At 41.3% G+C, this 22,030-nt stretch overlaps 1 protein-coding gene across 2 annotated transcripts in view; it reads left to right on the forward strand.

Annotated features, from left to right (window-relative positions):
- The window catches only part of XDH (xanthine dehydrogenase), an 80,328-nt gene that overhangs the window by 47,158 nt on the left and 11,140 nt on the right, over positions 1-22,030 (forward strand). For both annotated transcript variants that reach the window (XR_678027.4, XM_525729.7), the window contains exons 21-30: positions 598-722; positions 1,483-1,616; positions 2,048-2,135; positions 3,348-3,434; positions 17,314-17,505; positions 17,706-17,851; positions 18,599-18,680; positions 19,216-19,311; positions 19,929-20,057; positions 20,737-20,811. Coding sequence is in view for 1 of the 2 variants with exons in the window: in XM_525729.7 (XP_525729.4) it covers positions 598-722; positions 1,483-1,616; positions 2,048-2,135; positions 3,348-3,434; positions 17,314-17,505; positions 17,706-17,851; positions 18,599-18,680; positions 19,216-19,311; positions 19,929-20,057; positions 20,737-20,811 (1,154 nt within the window). In the remaining variant the exon portion in view is untranslated. The remainder of the gene's footprint in view (positions 1-597; positions 723-1,482; positions 1,617-2,047; positions 2,136-3,347; positions 3,435-17,313; positions 17,506-17,705; positions 17,852-18,598; positions 18,681-19,215; positions 19,312-19,928; positions 20,058-20,736; positions 20,812-22,030) is intronic.

Consider the following 22,030-nt stretch of genomic DNA (forward strand, 5'->3'; position numbering starts at 1 on the left):
CCCTCCTCTTCCCTTTGCCCTGCTCTCCCTCCACCTCTGTCTCTGACACTGTGAAATCCAATCCATTGCTTCCACCCCAGGACAACACAGCTGACTACCTGTTTTGGAACTGTTTTTTACATTGGCTGTTGTGCTTTGCAAAGTCACTATGAAGCCAACTCTCCACCAAGCCTGGTATGAAGCCGACTCTCCACCAGGCCTGGTAGCTTAGGTTCTGGAACATGCTCTGGTTTTCAGTGTTTCAATCACATCTATTAATCCCTGCTTTACTTTTTCCAAAATTTTACAATGACAGTTTTTGAAATCCTTGATTTCCATAAGCTGCAGTGAGAAGAGAACTTTGGACTGGATGCATTTCAGTGTCGTTCTTTCTTTGTTGTGGGGGTGGGGATGAGGCTGGAGCACTCAGCTCCCAGATACCTAAGACTTTGGGATCCTTTTCCACCCCAAGTGGGAAACCTTGAGGTTACCCCTCAGGTAGCCCTGTGATCAGTTGCTTCCTGCCCAGGCCACTTGGCAGAGTATACTCTCTCCTTAGGCAAGCTGGCCCCTTCTGCAGCACCGGGCTCACTGTGAGGGATCTCACTGCTTCCTCAGGGGAGATATACATCGGTGGCCAAGAGCACTTCTACCTGGAGACTCACTGCACCATTGCTGTTCCAAAAGGCGAGGCAGGGGAGATGGAGCTCTTTGTGTCTACACAGAACACCATGAAGACCCAGGTAGATGCCTTTTGGGTCAGCTCAAGGGGCTGTCAGGGTAGCGGGGAGCTCCTAGCAGACCAGGAGGGCCATGTGGGAAACGGGAAGAGGGAGATGTGGGCTGGTCCAGAGGGTACTCGAGTGTCATAGTCCTGGAGCCAGACTCTTTCACCAACAAGCTGGTATCACTGACCTTGTTCCATAACCTTTCTCAGCCTCAGTTTTCTCATTTATAAAATGGGGCCTGGGTGGGTTGTCATAATTATTAGGTGAGTTTTAATATTTAGACTAGAGTTTGGTACATGTTGGCTGTTATCATTTCAGTGCCTATGGCCTCGGTCAAGTCATATCCTGCCTCAGTTTCCTCATATGTAAAATGAAGGTGTTGGATTAAGTCATAGCCACAGGGACCACTAAATTATCTACAGCAGCTCAAATATTCTTTGTTTCTCTACTGCCTGTAATGTGACAGCGGTTGCCAGTGTTTTCGGCAGCTGGTCCTACTCTCATGATCTACCAGACGCTGGTCACCTGGTCAGACAGAATAAGTTTCTAAAAGTATTCTGTGACCAACTGCTTGCCCTCTGGTTAAAAACCAATGCTGAATTCAGTCTGGCAGGCCCCAGCATCACGAACCACAAAGCTGCATGGGATTTTCAATCAAGGAGTTTCAGAATTCGCAGCAGTAATTAGGTCCATGCATATTGGACAGGCTCTGCCTCAGGCCTGAAATAAGTTCAGGTAATGGATTCAGTGTGAATATTCTGTCTTTCCCTCACAGAGCTTTGTTGCAAAAATGTTGGGGGTTCCAGCAAACCGGATTGTGGTTCGAGTGAAGAGAATGGGAGGAGGCTTTGGAGGCAAGGAGACCCGGAGCACTGTGGTGTCCACGGCAGTGGCCCTGGCTGCATATAAGTGAGTTCCAAAGCCTGTTTCTCCCATCTGGCTCTGGGAAGAAGAATAAGGCTGCCTGTGCCAGGAAGGTTTTCAGGACTTCCCCCTGTTAGAATTAGTTTCCCCCTGCTTTGAATTCTCACAGCCCTCTGTTTTTAGAACCCTTGGGCATAGTGGGAGGGTAACATCGCCTGTTCCATTGTGGTCTGGCACAGGTATCCACGTCTGATCTCTCCTACTGGCTGTGAGCTCTCCAAAGGAAAGCACATACCTCGCTTCCTTATATTCTCCACCTTGTCTAGCACAGTGCCTAGATGGCAAAGCAGCCCTATACAGGTCTGCTCAGCGTGCAGGTGGGAAAGATGGCTTCCCGGCTGTTTTTATTCTGAGACTTGCAGGGCTGAGCTGCTGTTGAAGGCTCACAGACTTCTAACACTGTCGGTAACCCCCAGGACCGGCCGCCCTGTGCGATGCATGCTGGACCGTGATGAGGACATGCTGATAACTGGTGGCAGACATCCCTTCCTGGCCAGATACAAGGTTCTAGATGTTGGGGCTGTGCTGGGGCGGGATGTGCCATTTTGTGAGGAAACCTGGGACCGAATGTCCAGGCATCCTGAGCTGCACTCTTACTTTTTGCCTATCTGTAGAAGTTCAAATAGGATATAGCAAGAAGAGAAATTCAAATAGGCTAACAGCAACACAGAAAGGTAGTGCTGAGGGAGGCTGGCACCCCATCTCCCAAGGGTGGCATTCGTGACTTCTGTGGATTTGCTGTGTTCTGAGTCTGGTCAGGCTCAGAAACATGATTCACCAGCAGACTCAGGGTAAACCATCGCGCTTGGTAGCCCAACATTAACATGATCACAGGCGTGATGTAAAAATTGGAATGACAGCTTAGTAATTTACTGTGAGAAATAAAACTTCCCAGGGGCCTGGACAGGCCCAAGATGTTAGGATGGGTATGTACTTTTCCAGACCATGGTTGGACATGGTCCACACTTCTCTCTGGGACAGTCCCTCTTCTGGGTTTCTGTGGATGACCAATGCACCCTTTCCCTGTACACATCAGCAAAGCCTTATGGGGCTCCGCCTAGCTCTAGAAACCTGAGAGCTCTCTCTCCATGAATTGGCCTTGAACATGGCCTTTGACCTATTCTGAGTTTGTTTCATGATTTAACTCCCAGCAAGGGATTATATTTCTCTTAGCCCCAAATTCTTGTGGGCCTGAAGAGGATTCCTTGATCTTTTGGGGTCCCAGTTTCCATATGTGTAAAACAGCCTGTAAAGGGTATTTTAACAGTGTACATAAGGTCAAGGATTTGCGTGCTCCTGTGAAATGCAACTTTTTTTGTCTTCTGACCAAAATCTGTGAGGAGACAGTCCGGTATCTTTCCTAGTTTCTCTTCCCTGCGCTTCCCCCCCGCCCTATCGTGACCAACCTTCTCTTTCCAACCTCCTTACTCCCCTCCTAGACCAGAAGCCAGGTGCCGGTAGCAGGAAGAAGGGGTGTGGGGACAAGGGCTTCCAGGGGTGGGGAGCCAAGTGTGTGCCACTGGGGAGAGGTCAGTTCCTCTCTTCTTCACTTGTTACCTTCTGGTGACTTCTGAAGGTCAGCTTTTTTTCATGGGATGATGTGGTGTTCTGTTTATTTCCTCCAGGTGACATAAGTGGGAGGGAGGATCAGAGAGAGACAGAGAGGTGGGGGAAACGGGACTTAGGATAAATCACTCTCCTTTCTCCTTTTATCAGGTTGGCTTCATGAAGACTGGGATGGTTGTGGCTCTTGAGGTGGATCACTTCAGCAATGTGGGGAACACCCAGGATCTCTCTCAGAGTGTGAGTAGGACCTGCAGCCGCCCCTGCACCCAGAGCTGACTTCGAGGTCAGCCTGTTCCCACACAGGCACAGGCCTCCCCAGTCCCTGCTTGCTACTGTTGCAGTAGTCTCCTAATGGGTCCCCACCTTCAGGTTTCCCATCCTCGATTAATCTCTATAGCACAATGATGATCGTATTATTTCTCTGGTTAAAAACCCATCCTTCCTGTTCAAGATAATTTGCCAAGCTAGCAAGTTAGTTACAATGTTTTATGTATAGTGTGGTGGCATTGTGTGTGTGTATATATGCATGGAATAGTAATATATATATATATATACAGTAACATATAAACTAATACTAATATATATTACTATATATAACATGCATGGAAAAGTGTCTGAAGGAACATATACCAAACTGTTAGCAGTGATGATCAAATTATTAACAATGATTGGAATGGTATTGAGAGGGGTACACACTGTCATTTTCTGTGTTACACATTTCTGTGATGTTTTAATTTTAAATAATTCGAATTGCTTTTTTAAAAATGGTTTCATTGAAGTATAATTGACATACCATGAAGTTAATCCATTTGAAGTATATAATTTAATGGTTGTTAGTAAATTTCAAGAGTTGTTAGACCACTGTCACAATCCAGTGTTTGAACTCCCATCACCCCAGAATGATCTCTTGCATCATTTGTAGTCATTCTCATTACCATTCCATAGGCCCAGGTCATCATTAATCTTACTTTCCGTTTTGTAGTCAAGTCAAATTTTATAGAACCATACACTATGTAGTTTTTTCTGTTTGGTGTCTTTCTCTCAGAATAATGTTTTGTAGGTTCATCTATGTTTTTATTATTATTCTTTCTTTTGAGATAGAGTCTCACTCTGTCGCCAGGCTGGAGTGCAGTGGCACGATCTTGGCTCACTGCAACCTCTGCCTCCAGCTTCAAGCGATTCTCCTGTCTCAGCCTCCCAAGTAGCTGGGATTACAGGCATGCACCCCTATGCCTGGCTAATTTTTGTATTTTTAGTAGAGACAGGGTTTCACCATGTTGACGAGGCTGGTCTCGAACTCCTGACTTCAAGTAATCAGCCCTCCTCAGCCTCCCAAAGTGCTGGGATTACAGGCGGGAACCACTGCATCCGGCCCATCTATATTATAGCATGTATCACTACGTCACTCCTGTTCATTGATGAATAATATTCCATCATAGGGATATACCATATGTTGTTTCCCATTCACCACTTGATGGACATTTGTGTTGTTTCCAGTTTTTTGCTTTTATGCATAATACTGCTCTGAACACTCTCATACTAGCCTTATGTAGACATGTATTTTGATTTCTCTTGAGTAAATTCCTAGGAATAGAATTGCTGAATCTGTGGTGAGCTTAACATTTTAAGAAATGATCGCATTTTCATGGGCGGAGGCGGCCCGGCAGGCACTGGGAGAGCTGGGCTTTATTATTACTAATATTCTACAATTGTTTAAATAAAAGGAACTTTATAATGAAACAGTTTGGAATACTGGCTCAAGAATCTATGTCAAGATGAGCTGAATTTTAGTAAATTATTTTAGGAATTATGACGAGCTAATTGAATTAGGCTTGTGACAATGAGAGGAATTTACATGACAGGTAAAACTTACTCATATTAAAAATGTTTAGATATTTGCTTCTATAGATGTCACTTTAATAAAATACCAATTTAGTTTTACTTGTGGCTTATCTAGTTAGTAAGAACTTTAATAGGCTTTACTGGGACAAGCTTACTGCTCTTGTAGGAGCTCCTCTCACAAGTAGTTGTAATGCCATAGTGTGATACTCAGGATCAGTAGCTTGAGATGTTATGGTTTTTCTCTTCATCTGTGACTTGCAGAGAGCCTCCCCTTTTTGGATCCAGACATCTTTTCTGAATCCTGGTTCCACTAGCACACCTGCTCCCCTGTGATCCCAAATCATAGTCAATGGTGCCTCGAACATAGCACCTTCAGTTAAAGGCTGCCTAGTGCTCTGAGGAAAGCTTGCTGATTATCTTCCTGCTCTACTCACCCCAAAAGGCAGAAAAGCAACGTAGTCAATCCTGTGCTCCTTTGTAATTGTAAAGATCAGTTATATATATATATATATATTTGTAACAAGAGCAAGTATATACTCATTCTAGGATAAATTTAAGGAGTTTAAAATATCCCAAAGTAGAATTTCTATATCTAGTCTTTTGTTTCTTTCATGAATATTTGCAAGCGATTACCATTAAATTCACACATGAAAGATTAATCTGAAAGATCAGAGAGACCGTATTATTCCTGACCATGATAGAACTGCTTCTGTGGTCTGGGACAAGTAACAAAGCATCTGCTTGAGTTTTGTTTGTAAAATACACTATTAATATTTGACCTACCTCAAAACATATTGAGGATCTGTGAAATGCTAAGTGTCCAAAATAAAATATTGCTGATTGTCTTTTTATTGAAAGTAAATTTCCTCATTAAGCCAACCTGCCTTCTGTAAGTCACAGTGCTTAAATCTCAGGATTTTTCATCAGGAGAGACCTGTCATTAAGGATTTGTAGGTATAATTGCTTAGCCTCCATTATTGGTGCTTGGGATAGAGAGGTTTTAGATTTTTCTGTTTTTTGTTCTGCTTCAAAGCTTCATTTATTGAAGACATTTATAAGCTATTGGATCATCACTTGAATCAAGATTTTGACTAGTGAGCTTAATTGTCCATTTCTTATGATTTCAAAGTTACAGTCTGAGAAATGGCTGATTTTAATAACTGTCCTTTCATAAATAAATGTTGGAATAAACTGAAGCTGGAGATAAATACTTCATGAAAACTGGCTAAAGTCTGAAATAATTACCTGTTTTATGTCCAATAGCTACTAAATTTGATAGAACAGTTTTGAGAAACATTTCATTCTTGAAGGCAACATCTGACATGGTTCTCAGCAAGTTGGAATAGTAAAGATTGTTGGGCTGTTATGATGAGTGGAAGGAGCGTGTTTGTAGCATACAAGTTATTCAGCAATCTTGTGCTGTCGACCTAAAAATATGTCTTAACTCTTCATCAAGGCAAGCCTGGTGAAGCCTTTACTTGTTACTACTTCAACAGTTGGAATTAGTTGCTCTTTTTACTTGATGAAACAAAACTATACCTCTGAATATTTATGGATACTTTTTACTAAATCAGGCTTGTGTTCTTAATCCAAATTAGTAAAGTTTTATGAAAGCTGAAATGTAACACAGTAGTCTCCCCTTATCTGCAAGAGATACATTCCAAGACTCCCAGTGGATGCCTGAAACCTCAGATAGTACTGAACCCCTCGTTATACAGTCATCTTCCCTTATCTGCAGGAGGAGATACATTCCAAGAACCCTAGTGGGTGCCTGAAACCTCAGATAGTACTGAACCCTTTATAGACTATGTTTTTTCAATCTGACAACCAAGGCGGGACTAAGCGGCTAAGGGGCAGGTAGTACACAGTGTGGATAAGCAGGACAAAGGGATGATTCACATCCCGCACAGGACAGAGCAGGAGATCATCAGATTTCATCACTCAGGACAGCTTGTGATTTATTTTATTTATTTTTTGTTTTGAGATGGAGTCTCACTCTGTCACCCAGGCTGGAGTGCAGTGGTGCAGTCTTGGCTCACTGCAACCTCCGCCTCCTGGGTTCAAGTGATTCTCCTGCCTCAGCCTCCCAAGTAGCTGGGATTACAAGCGCCCTGCCCCACCACGCCCAGCTAATTTTTGCATTTTTAGTAGAGACGGGGTTTCACCACGTTGGCCAGGCTGGTCTCGAACTTCTGACCTCGGGTGATCCACCCGCCTCATCCTCCCAAAGTGCTGGGATTATAGGCATGAGCCACCTTGCCCGGCCGACTTGTGATTTAAAACATAAATTGTTTATTTCTGGAATTTTCCACATAATATGTTTGGACCAAGGCTTCCTTGGTTAACAAACTACGGAAAGTGAAATTGCAGATAAAGGGGGTTACTGCTCCTGTGCTCTAAAACTGGTGTTTGGGTGATCAGGAGCAGGTAGCCAATGGGAAGAGCACATCTGAGTGATAACTAAAGGAGTTTCTCTGGTGGCCTTTTCACATTCTCAATGCTCAAGCATATTTTCCACTTACCATTTTCTCTTTCACCTCATTTTGCCTCACCATCCCCCATCCCTGCTTATTTCTTAAGCCCATTGATGTGTTTAGGGCTAATGAATCATTGTTCCTTAATATCCTTTTCAATATGCCACAATTTAGGACACATTTAAAATTTTCTAAAACAATATCCTAATCCGAATATTGATTAATTTGAGCCACATTCCCAACTCTAACTCAGGACACACTGCCAGTCTTCCCCAATATCTCCTCTCAATTCCTCACCACACCTCATAAAATTGGAATCAAAGAAATCTCACTCTGTCATTGTGAATCTAAGAATAAAAACACTGATTTTAATACTGCTTTACTAGTTTCAGCCTTCTAAGTAGGTAGGCCTCTAGGTATTCTGCAGATCACTGGTGGTCTTGATAGCCATTAATATATGTTTGTATTATGTTATTTTTCAAGTAAATCACAGTTGGAAAAAAACATCTTTGATATTATGCCCTTGGACCTGTTACTGCATCACTAGCACTTGTGATGCAATAGGACACTTTGCCTGTACTAAAAGGGCCAAGAGTAAATGCCTTGTTTTTTTTTTTTTGGTTTTTGTTTTGTTTTGTTAAACATGTCTATAGAGTTGGCAGTTAATGCTGAATTTGTCAAATAGCCCTTCCAAAATTATTCTTGTATTTAACAAATAAATGGATCTACCTAATTTCTACTGATTTTTTAAAAAAAGAAATGATCAAATTATATTCCCGAGTGACTACACCATTTTATATTCCAATCAACAATCTTTAGGGGTTCCACATCCTCAGTAACACTTGGTATTGTCTGTCTTTACCCACTAGAATTAGTGGGTGTGAAGTGATAGCTCATTGTGATTTCAGTTTGTGTTTCTTATATCCTGTGACCTTGCAGAACTCATTTATTAGTTCTAGGATTTCTTCTGTAGATGCCTTGGGATTTTCTCTGCAGACAATCATTATCATCTGCAAATAGGGATGGTTTTTTTCTTCCTTTCCAATCTGCATGTTTTCTTTCATATCCTTTTCTTTACATACTGTGATGGCTAGCCAGACCTTGCAGAACTATAGGTCATATATCCTTCCTTTGTTTTTATTCTTAAGGGGAAGGCATCCAGTCTTTCACCATTAAATATGTTATTGGTAGGGTTTTGTTTGTTTGTTTGTTTTTTGTAGATACTCATGATCAGATTAAGAAAGTTTTCTTCCATTAGTGTTTTCTGAGCATCTTTATAATGAATGGGTGTTGAATTTTGTCAAATGCTTTTTCTGCACTGACTGATGTGATCATGTGATTTTTTCTTCTTTAGCTTGTTAATATCGTGGATTGTATTCATTGATTTTTTTAAACACTGAACCAACCACTGTCCTTGGAATAAATCCAGCTTGGTCATGGTATAATTAATATATTGCCAAATTTTATTTGCTAAAATTTGTTAAGGATTTTTGGATCCATATTCATGAGAAATATTGCTCTGTAGTTTTTTCTTTTAAAATTATACCATCTTGGTCAGGGTTTGGTGTCAGGATAACACTAGCTTCATAAAATGAGTTAGAATTCCTCTTCTAATTCTAGAACAGATTGTGTAGAATTGGTGTTAATTCTTCTTTAAATGATTGGTAGAATTTTCCAGTGAAATCGTTTGGACCTGGAGACTTCTTTTCTGATAGCCTTAAAACTATTGATTAAATTGCACTGTGGTCTGATAGACAGTTTGTTATAATTTCTGTTCTTTTACATTTGCTGAGGAGTGCTTTACTTCCAACTATGTGGTCAATTTTGGAATAAGTGTGATGTGGTGCTGAGAAGAGTGTACATTCTGTTGATTTGGGGTGAAGAGTTCTGTAAATGTCTATTACGTCGGCTTGGTGCAGAGCTGAGTTCAATTCCTGGATATCCTTGTTAACTTTCTGTCTCGTTGATCTGTCCTAGAACTTAAAAGTATAATACTTGAAAAAAAAAAAAGAAACAAACAAAAAAACACTATTGATTAAATTTCCTTAATAGTTCTAGGACTATTCAAATTATCTATCTCATACTGAAGTGGTAGTTTTGTATTTTGAGACATTCATTTAAAAATGTTTTGTTTTTCATTATTATCGGTACATAGTAGTTGTATATATTTATAGGATACATATGATGTTTTGATACAGGCATACAGTGTATCAGGATAAACAAATCAGAGTAATGTAAATATCTATCACCTCAAGAATTTATCATTTTTCTGTGTTAGGGAACATTTCAATTCTACTCTTATTTATTTTTAAATATACGATAAATTATCATATATTTTAAAATATTATAGTCACCATATTGTTCTACTGTATGCTAGATATTACTCATTCTAACTATATTTTTATATGTATTAACCATCCCCATTTTATCCCCTGTCCCTCTACCCTCCCCAGCCTCTGGTAAACATCATTCTACTCTTTATCTCCATGAATTCAATTTAATTTTGTCTAAGTTATTAAAAAATTCATGTGTGTAGAATCGTTCATAGTGTGTTCTTATTTCTCTTTTGATGTCTTCAGGGTCTGTAGTGATAGCCCCTGTTTCAATCCTGATATGGTAATTTGTGGCTTCACTTTGTTTTTCTGTCTTGCCAGAGGTTTGTCAATTTTATTGCTCTTTTTAAAGACCCGGGTTTTTGTTTCATTGATTTTCTCTATTGTGTTTGTTTTCAATTTCACTGATTTCTGCTCTTATCCTTATTATTTCATTCACTCTGTTTGCTTTGGATTTATTTTTCTTCTCTTTTTCTAGGTTCTTGAGTTGAAAGCTTAAATTAACTATCTGAGAATGTTTTCCTCTTTTTTAATGTATTCAATTTAGTGCTATAAAGTTTCCCCTCAGCACTACTTTAGACAGGTCCCATAAGTTTTGGTATGTTGTATTTCATTTTTTTCTTGTATTTTTGGTCTGCTTGTTTATTTCCCTGACACCTTCTCTTTGATCCCTAATTATTTAGAAGCATGCTGTTTGGTTTTCAGGTGTTTATAGATATTCCAGTTATCTTTGTATCCTGAGGCTTTCTATTGATTTCTAGTTTCATTCCATTTTAGTTGAAGAACACAGTCTATAGGATTTCAATTCTTTGAAGTATGTTGAGGTTCATATCATGGCCCAGGACATGGTCTGTTTTGATACAAGTTCCACGGGCACCTAAGCAGAATGTGTATTTTGCTGTTGACGGCTGTGTATTAGTTTTCTGTGGCTGTTATAACAAATCACCACAAATTGGGTGGCTTAAAATAACGAACATTTATTTTCTCACAGTTCTGAGGCCAGAAGTCTGAAATCAAGGTGTTGGCAGGACCGCACATCCTCTGGAAGCTCTAGGGAAGGATCCATTCCTGACCTTTTCTAGTTTCTGGTGGCTGGTGGCACTCCTTGACTTGGGGTTGCATCACTCCAATCTCTGTCTTTGTCTTCCCACACCTTCTCCTGTGTGTCCATTCTTGTCTACCTATACATACTTCTCTCTTACAGAGACATGTGATTGCATTTAGGGTCCACTCCAATAGTTCAGGATAAGCTACTTCTCTCCAGATCCTTAACTTTATCACCTATTTTGCCATATAAGGTAGTATTTACAGGTTCCATGATTAGAAAGTGAATATGTCTTTGGGGAGGCATTTCTTTTTCCTACCACATGTCTAATGTGCTATAAATATCTACTAGATCCTGATGGTGGTGTTGAGTTCTTCTATACCCTTCCTGATTTTCTGTCTATTTTTTGCTACCAATTTTGAGAGAGGAGCATTGAAATCTCCAACTGTAATTGTGGAGTTTTGTATTTCTCCTTTTAGTTCTACCAGTCTTTACTTCATATCTTTTTCAGCTCTGTTATTTGGGGCAGACACAATTAGTATTGCTGTCTTTTGGGAGGATTGACACTTTTATCATTATATAATCTCCTTCTCTCTGTCTCTGGTAATTGTATTTGCTCTGAAGTCTACTTTATATTATAATATGAAGTCATATTAATAAAGCCAGTCTTGCTTTCTTTTGATTAATGTTTGCATGGTATATCTTTTCCATCCTTTTACTTTCAACTTGCCTACATTATTATATTTGAAGTGATTTTCTTGAAGATAGTATGTAATTGGGTCATGTTTTTAAATCCATTCTGCTAATCTCTTTTAATTGTATTTATACTATTTATACATAATATAATGATTGATGTATTGAGGCATAAGACTGCCACTTTATTTTTTGTTTTCTGTTTGTTCTATCAACTTTTCATTTCTCTGTATTCTTTTGTGTGCCTTGCTGTGGGTGGGTTACTTGGACATTTTTTTTTAATATTCCATTTTTATTAAAAGTATCTCTTACATAGCTTTCTTAGTCATTGTTCAAGGTATTATGTTATATATACACAACTTATCACAGCCTACTGAAGTTCTCATTTTACTAGTTTTGGTGAAGTATAGAAAACTTACCTCCCTTTATGACTCTGCCCTTTCCCATTTATATTATTTTTATTTTAAATATTTTCTTTACATTCATTTAGAACCACATCAAGACAGTGTTTTAATTTTTGTTTCAACTATCAGACAATTTTAAAAACCGAGAAGAAAAGCTTACTGCTTGTACCCATGATTTTGCTTATAGTGTTTTTCCTTCCTTCTAATTTTCCAAGCTTCCTGCTTTTATCATTTTCTTTCTGTTTAGAACTTCCTTTAGTCATTATTTTATTGTGGGTCTGCTGGGGACACATTTTCTTAGTTTTCCATCTGAGAATGTCTTGATTTTTTTCCTTGTTCCTGAAGGATCACTTTACTGGGCATTAAGTTTTGAGTTAACAGTTCGTTTCTTTCAGCACCTGAAAAACTGCCACTTCGTTCTGGTCTCTGTGGCTTCTGATGAGAAATCCTTTGTCATTCTAATTAGGCTCCCCCTATAGGTAAGTTGTCATATTCTCTGGGTGCTTTCAAGATTTTTCCTTTGTCTTTAGTTTTCAGAAGTTTAATTATGATAGGACTTATCATAGATTTCTTCAGGCTTATCCTGTTTTAAGATCACCAAGCATCTTGAATCTGTAGGTTTACATATCTTGAAACCTTGGGAACTTTTCAGTTAGTATTGCTTTGAGTACTTTCATGCTCTTCTCTTTTTCTCCTTTTCTTCCAGATCTCCAATGGCATGAGTGTTAGGTCTTTTGTTATAGTCCCAAATGTCCTTGAAACTGTAATTTTTTTTTCATTCCATATTCTCAATATAGTTCAGACTGGATAATATATCTTATTCTATTCTTCAGTTCACTGATTCTCTTCTATGTCCCTTCTCTTCTGCTGTTGAATCCACCCAATAAGCTATTTATTTTGGTTGTTGCCTTTTCAATTCTGAAAGGCCCATTAGGTTCTTCTTTGTATCTTCTATGTCTTTGCTGAGACTATCTGTTTATTTCTAGAAGCTTTTTATTTCTGTCAAGTGTGTTCACAATTGATCTCGGAGGCATTTTTTTCATGGCTGCATTAAAACTACAGTCAGATAATTTTAACATCTTTGTCACCTCAGTGATGGCATCTCTTGGTTATCTTTTATTATTCAGGAAGTTTGAGATCTTCCTATCACTTGGTATGACAAGTGATTTTTCACTGAAACTTGGAGAAACCCGTCATTAATGTACAGATGATGGTGGTGATGATGATGGTGATGATGATGTTCTGAGAGCTTGGATCTATTTAAGCCTTCTATTTTAATTGGCTCCTTCTGACCTTGCTCTAGCAGTGGTGGATGCCACCTCATCACTGCTAGGTAGAGGTAGAAATCTTGATCTTCCACTTGGCCTTTGTTGATACCCAGGTTAGGAACAACTCCTTCTTACTTCTGGGCGGAGGTGGGAGATCCACATTCCACGTGTTGTCCATGGACATCATGGTGTGGGTGGCCTCTTTACCACTGGCTTGTGCTAAAAGCCTTGACTCTTCACTAGACTTTTTCTGACACCACCAGAAAGGAAGGGAAGAGTGGTGTGTCTTTGTTATGTGGGTGGGGAAGTCAATGTGTTCTCCAGTGACTCCATCATAAGGTGTAGGTACAGCCTTATGACTGGCCATCAGCAATGAAAGTCTTGACTCCCGATCTGGTCTCCTCTGGCACCATCCCAGCAGGAATGTTGGGGTATCTCATAACAGCCTCATGAATGTGGAAGTCTAGGCTCCTACTGAGCTTTTGCAGGTGTGAGTAGGAATGAGACTACATTTTTTTTTTCTGTGATGTTTGGCTGGGGTACTTATTGTCTAAAAGTGTTTAGTTTTGCTAGACTGCCCTTTTCTTGGTCTTTTGGCTAGAGATAAAAGGATTTGGAATATAGAGTGAGCTTTTTGGTCTCTGTCATCATTGGCATTTCTGGATTGCCAGCTCCTGCCCCAAGTCTGGGATATATAGATGAGGCAAAAAGGAAACCCCTGGAACTCACCATCATGTCATTCCTTGGGTTGCAAAGTCCCTACCGGGACTGCCTTTATTTTTCCTCCACTTTTCAGAGTATTCTTACGTTGTTGTTGTGGTTGATTTTAAATAAATATATAGAATTCCAGAGTTTTTAGTGGTACTTAATGGAAGTATGGAAGTGAAAGTCTCCGTATATACTTCAATGTTGAGTTTCTCACAAGATAGAATCCTGAGTAATGTGTCAGTAATTATCGTGTGCTTTTATATTTAGTCTCAGTTGATGCTCCTCCAGTCACATTGTAAATGACCAGGGTAAGACCAGAAGTGGGAGCTACGTACTCCTCATTATTGTGGTCACAGCTTTGGCAGATGAACTTGGAATATTGAGTTGTTTAGAAAAATAACTAGAGGGCTTGGATGAAATAAAGTCAATTGTGAGAATTAACAAATTTATTTTGGTGGTACCACTTTTTACAGTTTTTTAAATCTTAATTTTGTAACCATAGTAGTTACGTATGTATAGATTCTTGTTTGAAAAAAAAAAAAAAGAGGTGGCTGGGTGCGGTGGCTCATGCTTATAATCCCAGTACTTTGGGAGGCCGAGATAGACAGATCACTTGAGGTCAGGAGTTCAAGACCAGCCTGGCCAACGTGGCAAAAGCCTGTCTCTTTAAAAAAAAAAAAAAAGGTTAAAGTTTTCAGGAAAAGCCGACATTCCCCTTTACCCTTTTGGATCACACTCCTCTCTGCTAGGGGCTGCCTAATTGGCTCAGTTAGGAAACTTCACACTTCAGATCTAGGGTTAAAATTGTTCAAAAAAAGAATTATTCTTATTTCTTGTTCTCTTCATGTATAAGACATGCTTTCTGGTATGGGAAAAAATCACGTTGAAAAACATACAGTCTTTGTCCCCAGACATCCTACAAGATTTTCAATTCAATCCAGCAAATATATTAAGTGCCTAGGGTGGCTACATAAGGAAGGCTATGACATTGTTTCTGCCCTCAAGAAATTCACAATATGGCAGGGGAAGTAGATGATAAAAGAAACAGAAATACAAGTTGATAAAGTACTAGGGAAAGCAAAAGTAGAATTAATTGAGACATAGAAAAATCATTTAGGATGAGTAAGACTGAAATTATCAAAGACACATAAAGCAACTTGTGGGAGAGAGAGAGTACCCATAGGGAAATAAACCAAAACCAAAATAAAACAAACAACAAAAAAAGAAAGCTGCCATTGATCTTTCCAGAGAGATGAGATATTACAACTTAAAGAAGGAACAGAATGTTACTAAAATGGAGCAGTCAAAGAATAAAAATGAGCTCTCATGAATTGACACTATGAAAGCAGAGGGGTTCAAAGAAACTTGACAAATCTCCCAAAAATGGAAAACAATGTGAAAAAATAGAGAAAATACAAAAAAAATTTGAGGATCAGTTCAAGAGGTCCAAATCATAGACATTTCAGAAAGAAAGAATGGAAGAAACAGAGAAGGGGAAGCTATCAATAATTCAAAAAAATTTCCAAAACCGATGGGCATACACTTTGGGATTAAAACAGCCCATATAATAACCAGCACAATGAAAGAAAATAGACCTATGCCAGGTTATAACGTTATGAAATTTAGAAACCTGAGGACAAAGAAAAGATTTCACAATTTTCAGGAAGAAAAAACAGAACTCTCCAAGAATTGGAAAGGCATTGATTGGACTTCTCAATAGCAGGAAGCTAGAATGTACTAGTAAAATGCCTTCACATTGCTGAGAAAAACTGGAAAGCCTACTTCCAAATTAGGATTCTATATACAGCTGAATCATTAATTAAAGGTGAAAGTAGAATAAAGACATTTCAGACATGCAAGGTGTCAAAGATGTTCCTCTTTGTGTACCCTTTCTTATGAAGATATTAAAGGATGTACTCCAACAAAATGAGGGAGTAAAATTTAAAAAGGGAAAGGCATGGAATCTAGGAACAGGGGATTCAATATGGAGTGAGGTGAAGGGAATCCCTGGGATGAATCCCTTTACCCCTTTGGATCCCACTGGGGGATTTAAGATTTAAATCCTTAGGTAACAGCTGAATAGCAGATCTAGTGGGCAGCCAATTTAAATTGGAGTAGGCCAGATGGCTCTAGGATAGAAAATCTGATGTGCTTGAGCATGTTGGAAGCAGAACTCAGGAGGGAAAAGAGAAAATATATTAGGAGCAGATTTTTAGAATTGGGGAAAACTTTAAGTTGGCTTAGTAATAAGTACATACAAAATGAAGCAGATGAAAAAATAAAGACAATTATTAGCTCCAGGGTGAAAAAAATATTATCAAGAGAGAAGAAATTGTAATGTAACTACATGGTTCAGCTGTAAGTAATGTTTACAGAGTTATAATATTAAATTGACTATTGATCTGATCAAAATACAACTATACTGGGAAATAGGAAGCTGGTAGGGGTGAGGGCTGGAGGGAGGGGGCTAAGCCAAAACTAAATTCTCCTTTTCCATAAAAGAAAGACAACCTAAAAGTCTAAAACTGAAAAAGTCAAGACATAGCAATGTAGCCACATTATCTAGAGATGTATAAGTTTATCTAAATAGCTGATAAATGATAAGCTATGAGAATTGTAAGTAGTTGCTTCTGGAGACTAGAAGGAAGGAAAGTGGAAGAGGCTACTGTTTTTCATACCATGACTTACAGAAGTATGGGACACTTCAAACTATTTGCAGTACAACTTTCATGGCTGTTTCATAGTTTTCATTAACTAATTTACAATGAATTTTTAAAAGTTAACTGTTTTCAAAAAGAGGCAAGTGATTAGTTCCAACTAGAGGCTCTGGAAAGAATTTCTCCACAGAGGAGCTGAATGAGGGGACTAGTAGGTGGATAAGGTGCAGTAAAGATGCTGCCGCAGGCTGGGCTCATGCCTGTAATCCCAGCACTTTGGGAGGCCAAGGCGGGCGGATCACGAGGTCAGGAGATCGAGACCTTCCAGGCCAACATGGTGAAACCCCATCTCTACTAAAAATACAAAAATTAGCTGGGCGTGTGGTGCGTGCCTGTAATCCCAGCTACTCAGGAGGCTGAGGCAGGAGAATCGCTTGAACCAGGGAGTAGGAGTTTGCAGTGAGCCAAGATCGCTCCACTGCACTCCAGCCTGGTGACAGAGCGAGACTCCATCTCAAAAAAAAAAAAAAAAAAAAAAAAAAAAAAAGATGCTGCTGCAATATCCTGGGGGAGAAATAACTTGGGTGCAGAGGGGAAAGGCAGGCAATGGATACAGCCCTCAAAGTTCCTACTTTGAGGAACCAATGCAATCAGTACACTGTTCTCTCCCATTTTTGTTTCCTCTGCTTCAGATTATGGAACGAGCTCTATTCCACATGGACAACTGCTATAAAATCCCCAACATCCGGGGCACTGGGCGGCTGTGCAAAACCAACCTTCCCTCCAACACGGCCTTCCGGGGCTTTGGGGGGCCCCAGGGGATGCTCATTGCCGAGTGCTGGATGAGTGAAGTTGCAGTGACCTGTGGGATGCCTGCAGAGGAGGTAAGCTGAGAATTTGGTAGCACAAGTCAGAGTGGTTTAGACTACTTCGGGGGACAGCGGCTTTGTATCTTGGGCATCTCCCATGGGGGCAGATGACAGGCAGGGGCTGCTGAGGGGGTTGGAAGCTTAACTTTAGGTTGTGCCCTGCCCCCACAGTCTCTTGCCGCCAACAAGGCCTCTGTGTCTCTCTCCTTGGGAAGGTGCGGAGAAAAAACCTGTACAAAGAAGGGGACCTGACACACTTCAACCAGAAGCTTGAGGGTTTCACCTTGCCCAGATGCTGGGAAGAATGCCTAGCAAGCTCTCAGTATCATGCTCGGAAGAGTGAGGTTGACAAGTTCAACAAGTAAGCACTAGGAGTAGAAGTCCAGTTGCTCTTCTGGGTTTCATATCCTACAGCCTTTCTGCTGACCCCCATATAGGAAGCTAATAATTCAATGGATAACTTATGAGACTGCTGAGTTTGCCAACTCATTCACAGCCATCTCTTTAAGATCTTATAATGATCTTCAGCCCGGGGCAGGTGGGCTCACAGCCTGCAATCGGTGTCATAGCCTGTCAGTTGTGGTTCATCTTTACGCGTTTGTAAACCTTTGGACACACCATATTATAAAGAACACTGGCCTAGGACTAACACATCACAGTTATGCACCTGCCTCTGACACTGATCTATAAATATGAATTTGGGAGTCCCTGGGCCTCAGTTTCATCATCTGAAAAGTGGGCATAATTGGGCTGGCTCTGTCTTCCTCACAGAGTTACTCAGATAATTAAATATAAAGCACAGAGAAGGCTTTATTATTGTCAGTGAGGCACAGTGCCTCCTGGAGATGATGACAGCCCAAGATTAGCAGGGTACTCTGACCCAGTACGGGTTGCACTCAGGGAAGAAGAGTGTTGACAAGACCCCCTGGTGTGGGCTGTACACCAGCTGACTGTTCTCATCTTTGTCTACATTATTGGGGCATAGTTCCATTATTGCAAGACTATATGGGCAACCCCAAGGATGTCCTGTTTTGATTTGAACATCCAAAGATGTTCATGTCCTCAATATGGTAGAGAAGGTTCTGTAAGAATATTCCTTTTTCTCTAGGGAGAATTGTTGGAAAAAGAGAGGATTGTGCATAATTCCCACCAAGTTTGGAATAAGCTTCACAGTTCCTTTTCTGAATCAGGTAATTGCTTTATAGAATTGTGTCCATCTCCGCTGGACTGGGACCCCATTTCCCTGTTGTTTACAGTATTGCAAGGGAAATTTCGTTGTCACTGGTAACAGGGCTTACTGGAGGAACTCTTTGCTCCTTAAATGAAAGTCGAACTTGCACAGTCCTATTTGTCCAGTAGGTCATGGGCAGTGAGACTCAGAGATCTGGGATCAACCTCTAGTTCTTACCTTTCCTTAACTATCGGACTGGAGAGAGCTACTCTATTTTTCTTGTTCTGTTTCTTCACTTACAGAGTGAGGACAGATATTTGACCTATTTCCCTTTGAGAACAAGAGAAACAGAGAGAAACATATGAAAACCTTCTGCAAACTACTGAAGTGCTATATAATTAAATCATGAGATTCATACTGCCATAATTTTTGTCTGAGGTTTACATCCAAAATGCTGCTGGTTCTCTTGTTCCTGGGCTCCATACCTTTGGTCCCAAACCTTAATGAGTTGGAATTTACTGAATTTTGTGTCTGGCATCCTTCTCTTTCCCTAGGCAGGAGCCCTGCTTCATGTGTACACAGATGGCTCTGTGCTGCTGACCCACGGGGGGACTGAGATGGGCCAAGGCCTTCATACCAAAATGGTCCAGGTGAGCAGCCGTCTCTGGCAGTGTGGTGTCCGTTGTTAGAGGAAGTGGTATAAGAAATTGAGCAGTGGGACCTATCAGAGCAGAAGCAGGCCCGGGGTCTGGCCCTGGCCCTGTTGCTTATGTCCGTGTAGCCTCGGGCAAGTCTTTTCCCCCACTTGAACTCAGTTTCCTCATCTGTGCAAAGGAGTTGGCCAGGTGACCTCTGAGGACATTGCTATTACCAACATTCTCAGTGTGTGAGGCGGGCATGCTCTGTGTGTAAAGGTCGCGAGTTTCCCACATTCCAAGACTCCTCGGAGTGGAGTGAGGACAATGAGCTGGATTAGAGTCAGCACATCTGCTTGGCGCATGGAGACTGGCCAGACTGGATCTTTTGAAAAGTGAGTGTTAGTGTAAAAAGGCACTGTTTGTCAGTTTATGAATTTTTTATCCAACCGAACTCCGTCAAGTGCTCCTTCAAATTCAGCCAGATGTAAGGACATCCCAGACAATGAGATTAGAGCTTACAAAATTGTTTTCTTGCCTGTAACAGTGAATGTGAATCCTGTCTTGGGGAGAAGGCAGCCAAGCGCCATGATAACCCCTTCCCTAGAGGGCAATGTCTTCTCTTTTCGCAGGTGGCCAGTAGAGCTCTGAAAATCCCCACCTCTAAGATTTATATCAGCGAGACAAGCACTAACACTGTGCCCAACACCTCTCCCACGGCTGCCTCTGTCAGCGCTGACCTCAATGGACAGGCCGTCTACGTAAGGAGCCCGTGGGAGCCCGCAGAGCAGAGGGCCAGCCCAGAGCTGTGGGCCTGGAGAGTCTCCCTGGGTGGGAGCTAGAAGGGTTCCTTGTAGGCTCTTTGGCTCTGGCCAGGCCTCTGGCTCCCTTATCCAGGAGGATGCTGTTTCTCCAAACCTCAAGCTAAAAGAGAGGCCCAAGAATCATAATCACTGCCCTCAAAGCTGGGAAGGATGAGTGCAGGAATGGGGGGGTGAGGATACCGAGGGAAAGCAGAGGCTTCTGGAATTACTCCCTGGTGCTGGAGCTAGCAATAGGACAATGGGCTGAAGCTGAAATTTGATTATAGAGGCAGGTTGGCCACACTGGCTCCTCTGCCATATGGGGGATATAATCAAACAAGCAGTTTGAGGGAAGAAGACACCTCTCTGGGGATCACTCAAACATTTCGCCCTCTGTCAGCCCAAGAATTGAGTCAGGAAGTGCTCTCCAAGCAGGGACTAGTGGTGGCCCTATTGGCCAGGTCCTGTGGATTCTACCCTGGGCCTTGATCATTCTGGAGTGGGTGGCCAGGCTGTTTGAGTGGCACCCTGGGTATAGCATTGCTTGGAGGTAGCCTTGCTGGGGCCCTCGGGTTTTGCCTGGGCTACAGAATGCAGAGGACTGATGTGTCTGGGGTGTGGGGGGTGTTTACTTTAGGCGGCTTGTCAGACCATCTTGAAAAGGCTGGAACCCTACAAGAAGAAGAATCCCAGTGGCTCCTGGGAAGACTGGGTAAGTCTGAGCTGATCCAAGTCACTTTTGCAAAGGAGAGGGAAATTGACAGCAGGGCCTCCGTTCCAAATCCGAACAAGTAATAGGAGACAATATTTTAGTCAGAACAGCAGAGAGAAGTTGAGGTGGTTTGTGTGATTTTATAGGATGAATAAATGCTCATCCTGGCTCGGTCCCTTTCTCTATAGCTTTCATCATTGAGGGAGGTCATTTGAGGGAAGTTTCTGATCCAGGATCTTGACAGCCTTGTGGGAATCAGGGTTTTCTTTGCCTGAGCCTGAGAGGATGGGTGCCTGCTGAACATGCCTCATTGGATTGTCTTGACTCAGCGGGTCTGCTCCCACACCCCGCTTGTCCCAGATGAGCCTGGTTTTCCTCAAATCTCCATCTCTTGAGTCTGAGTCTACTGAGATTCCCTCTGTGACAGCGTGGGGAGAAAACATCACCCAAGGACTTCTATCATTCCTGTGATTTGGGGAATGACAGAACAAGCACTTATGATAAGAATGAGCCCAATTCTCTGACTTCTAGACCAGTGGCCTTGAATGTCAGAAATCTCAGAGGGAGGGGGCAAGGGAGTCTCTTGCAGGCGGGAGGCTGTGGCTCCTCCAGCAGGTGGAAATATTAATGGCAGCTCTGCATCCTTCCCCAGTATTGGAGTGGTAGAACTGGGCAGAAGAGTAACACATCAAATGTGACTGCACATAAACCAGCTCACTAGAAATCTTCCTCAATAGATTTAAAGAAAACATGCCATTTTTCTCAGACCCACTCATCTTACTATGCCTTCTATGACCTCTCCATACCACGTGTACCAATAGCACATGAAAGTAGCCTGATTTTGGTAGTTGGGTTTTAGCATGGATTTATCAGGCAGTTTAAATGTTTTTAACAACAGTCCCGACAACAATGTTCTATCATCTGACCTGCGGATCTGAGCTTTGTCTTCAACCACCAGCCATGTAGACCAGTGTGCCTGGGAAACAGATAACCCCAATAAATGAACCACAGTCACCAACACATACATACGCATGCACACGTGCACGCACACACAAACGCACACAAGCATGCGTGCACACACACACATGCACACACACATTATGTTAAATGACTAGTGCAGGTTTTAGGCCCAAGTCTTTCCAAGCCTTAGTTTCCTCATCTGTAAAATGAGGCTAATAATAGTATAGGTTTTCTAGGGTTGTGAATATAGGTAAGATAA

The sequence above is a fragment of the Pan troglodytes genome, chromosome 12, assembly GCF_028858775.2.
Source record: "Pan troglodytes isolate AG18354 chromosome 12, NHGRI_mPanTro3-v2.0_pri, whole genome shotgun sequence".
In the NCBI taxonomy this organism is placed as follows: Eukaryota; Metazoa; Chordata; class Mammalia; order Primates; family Hominidae; genus Pan; species Pan troglodytes.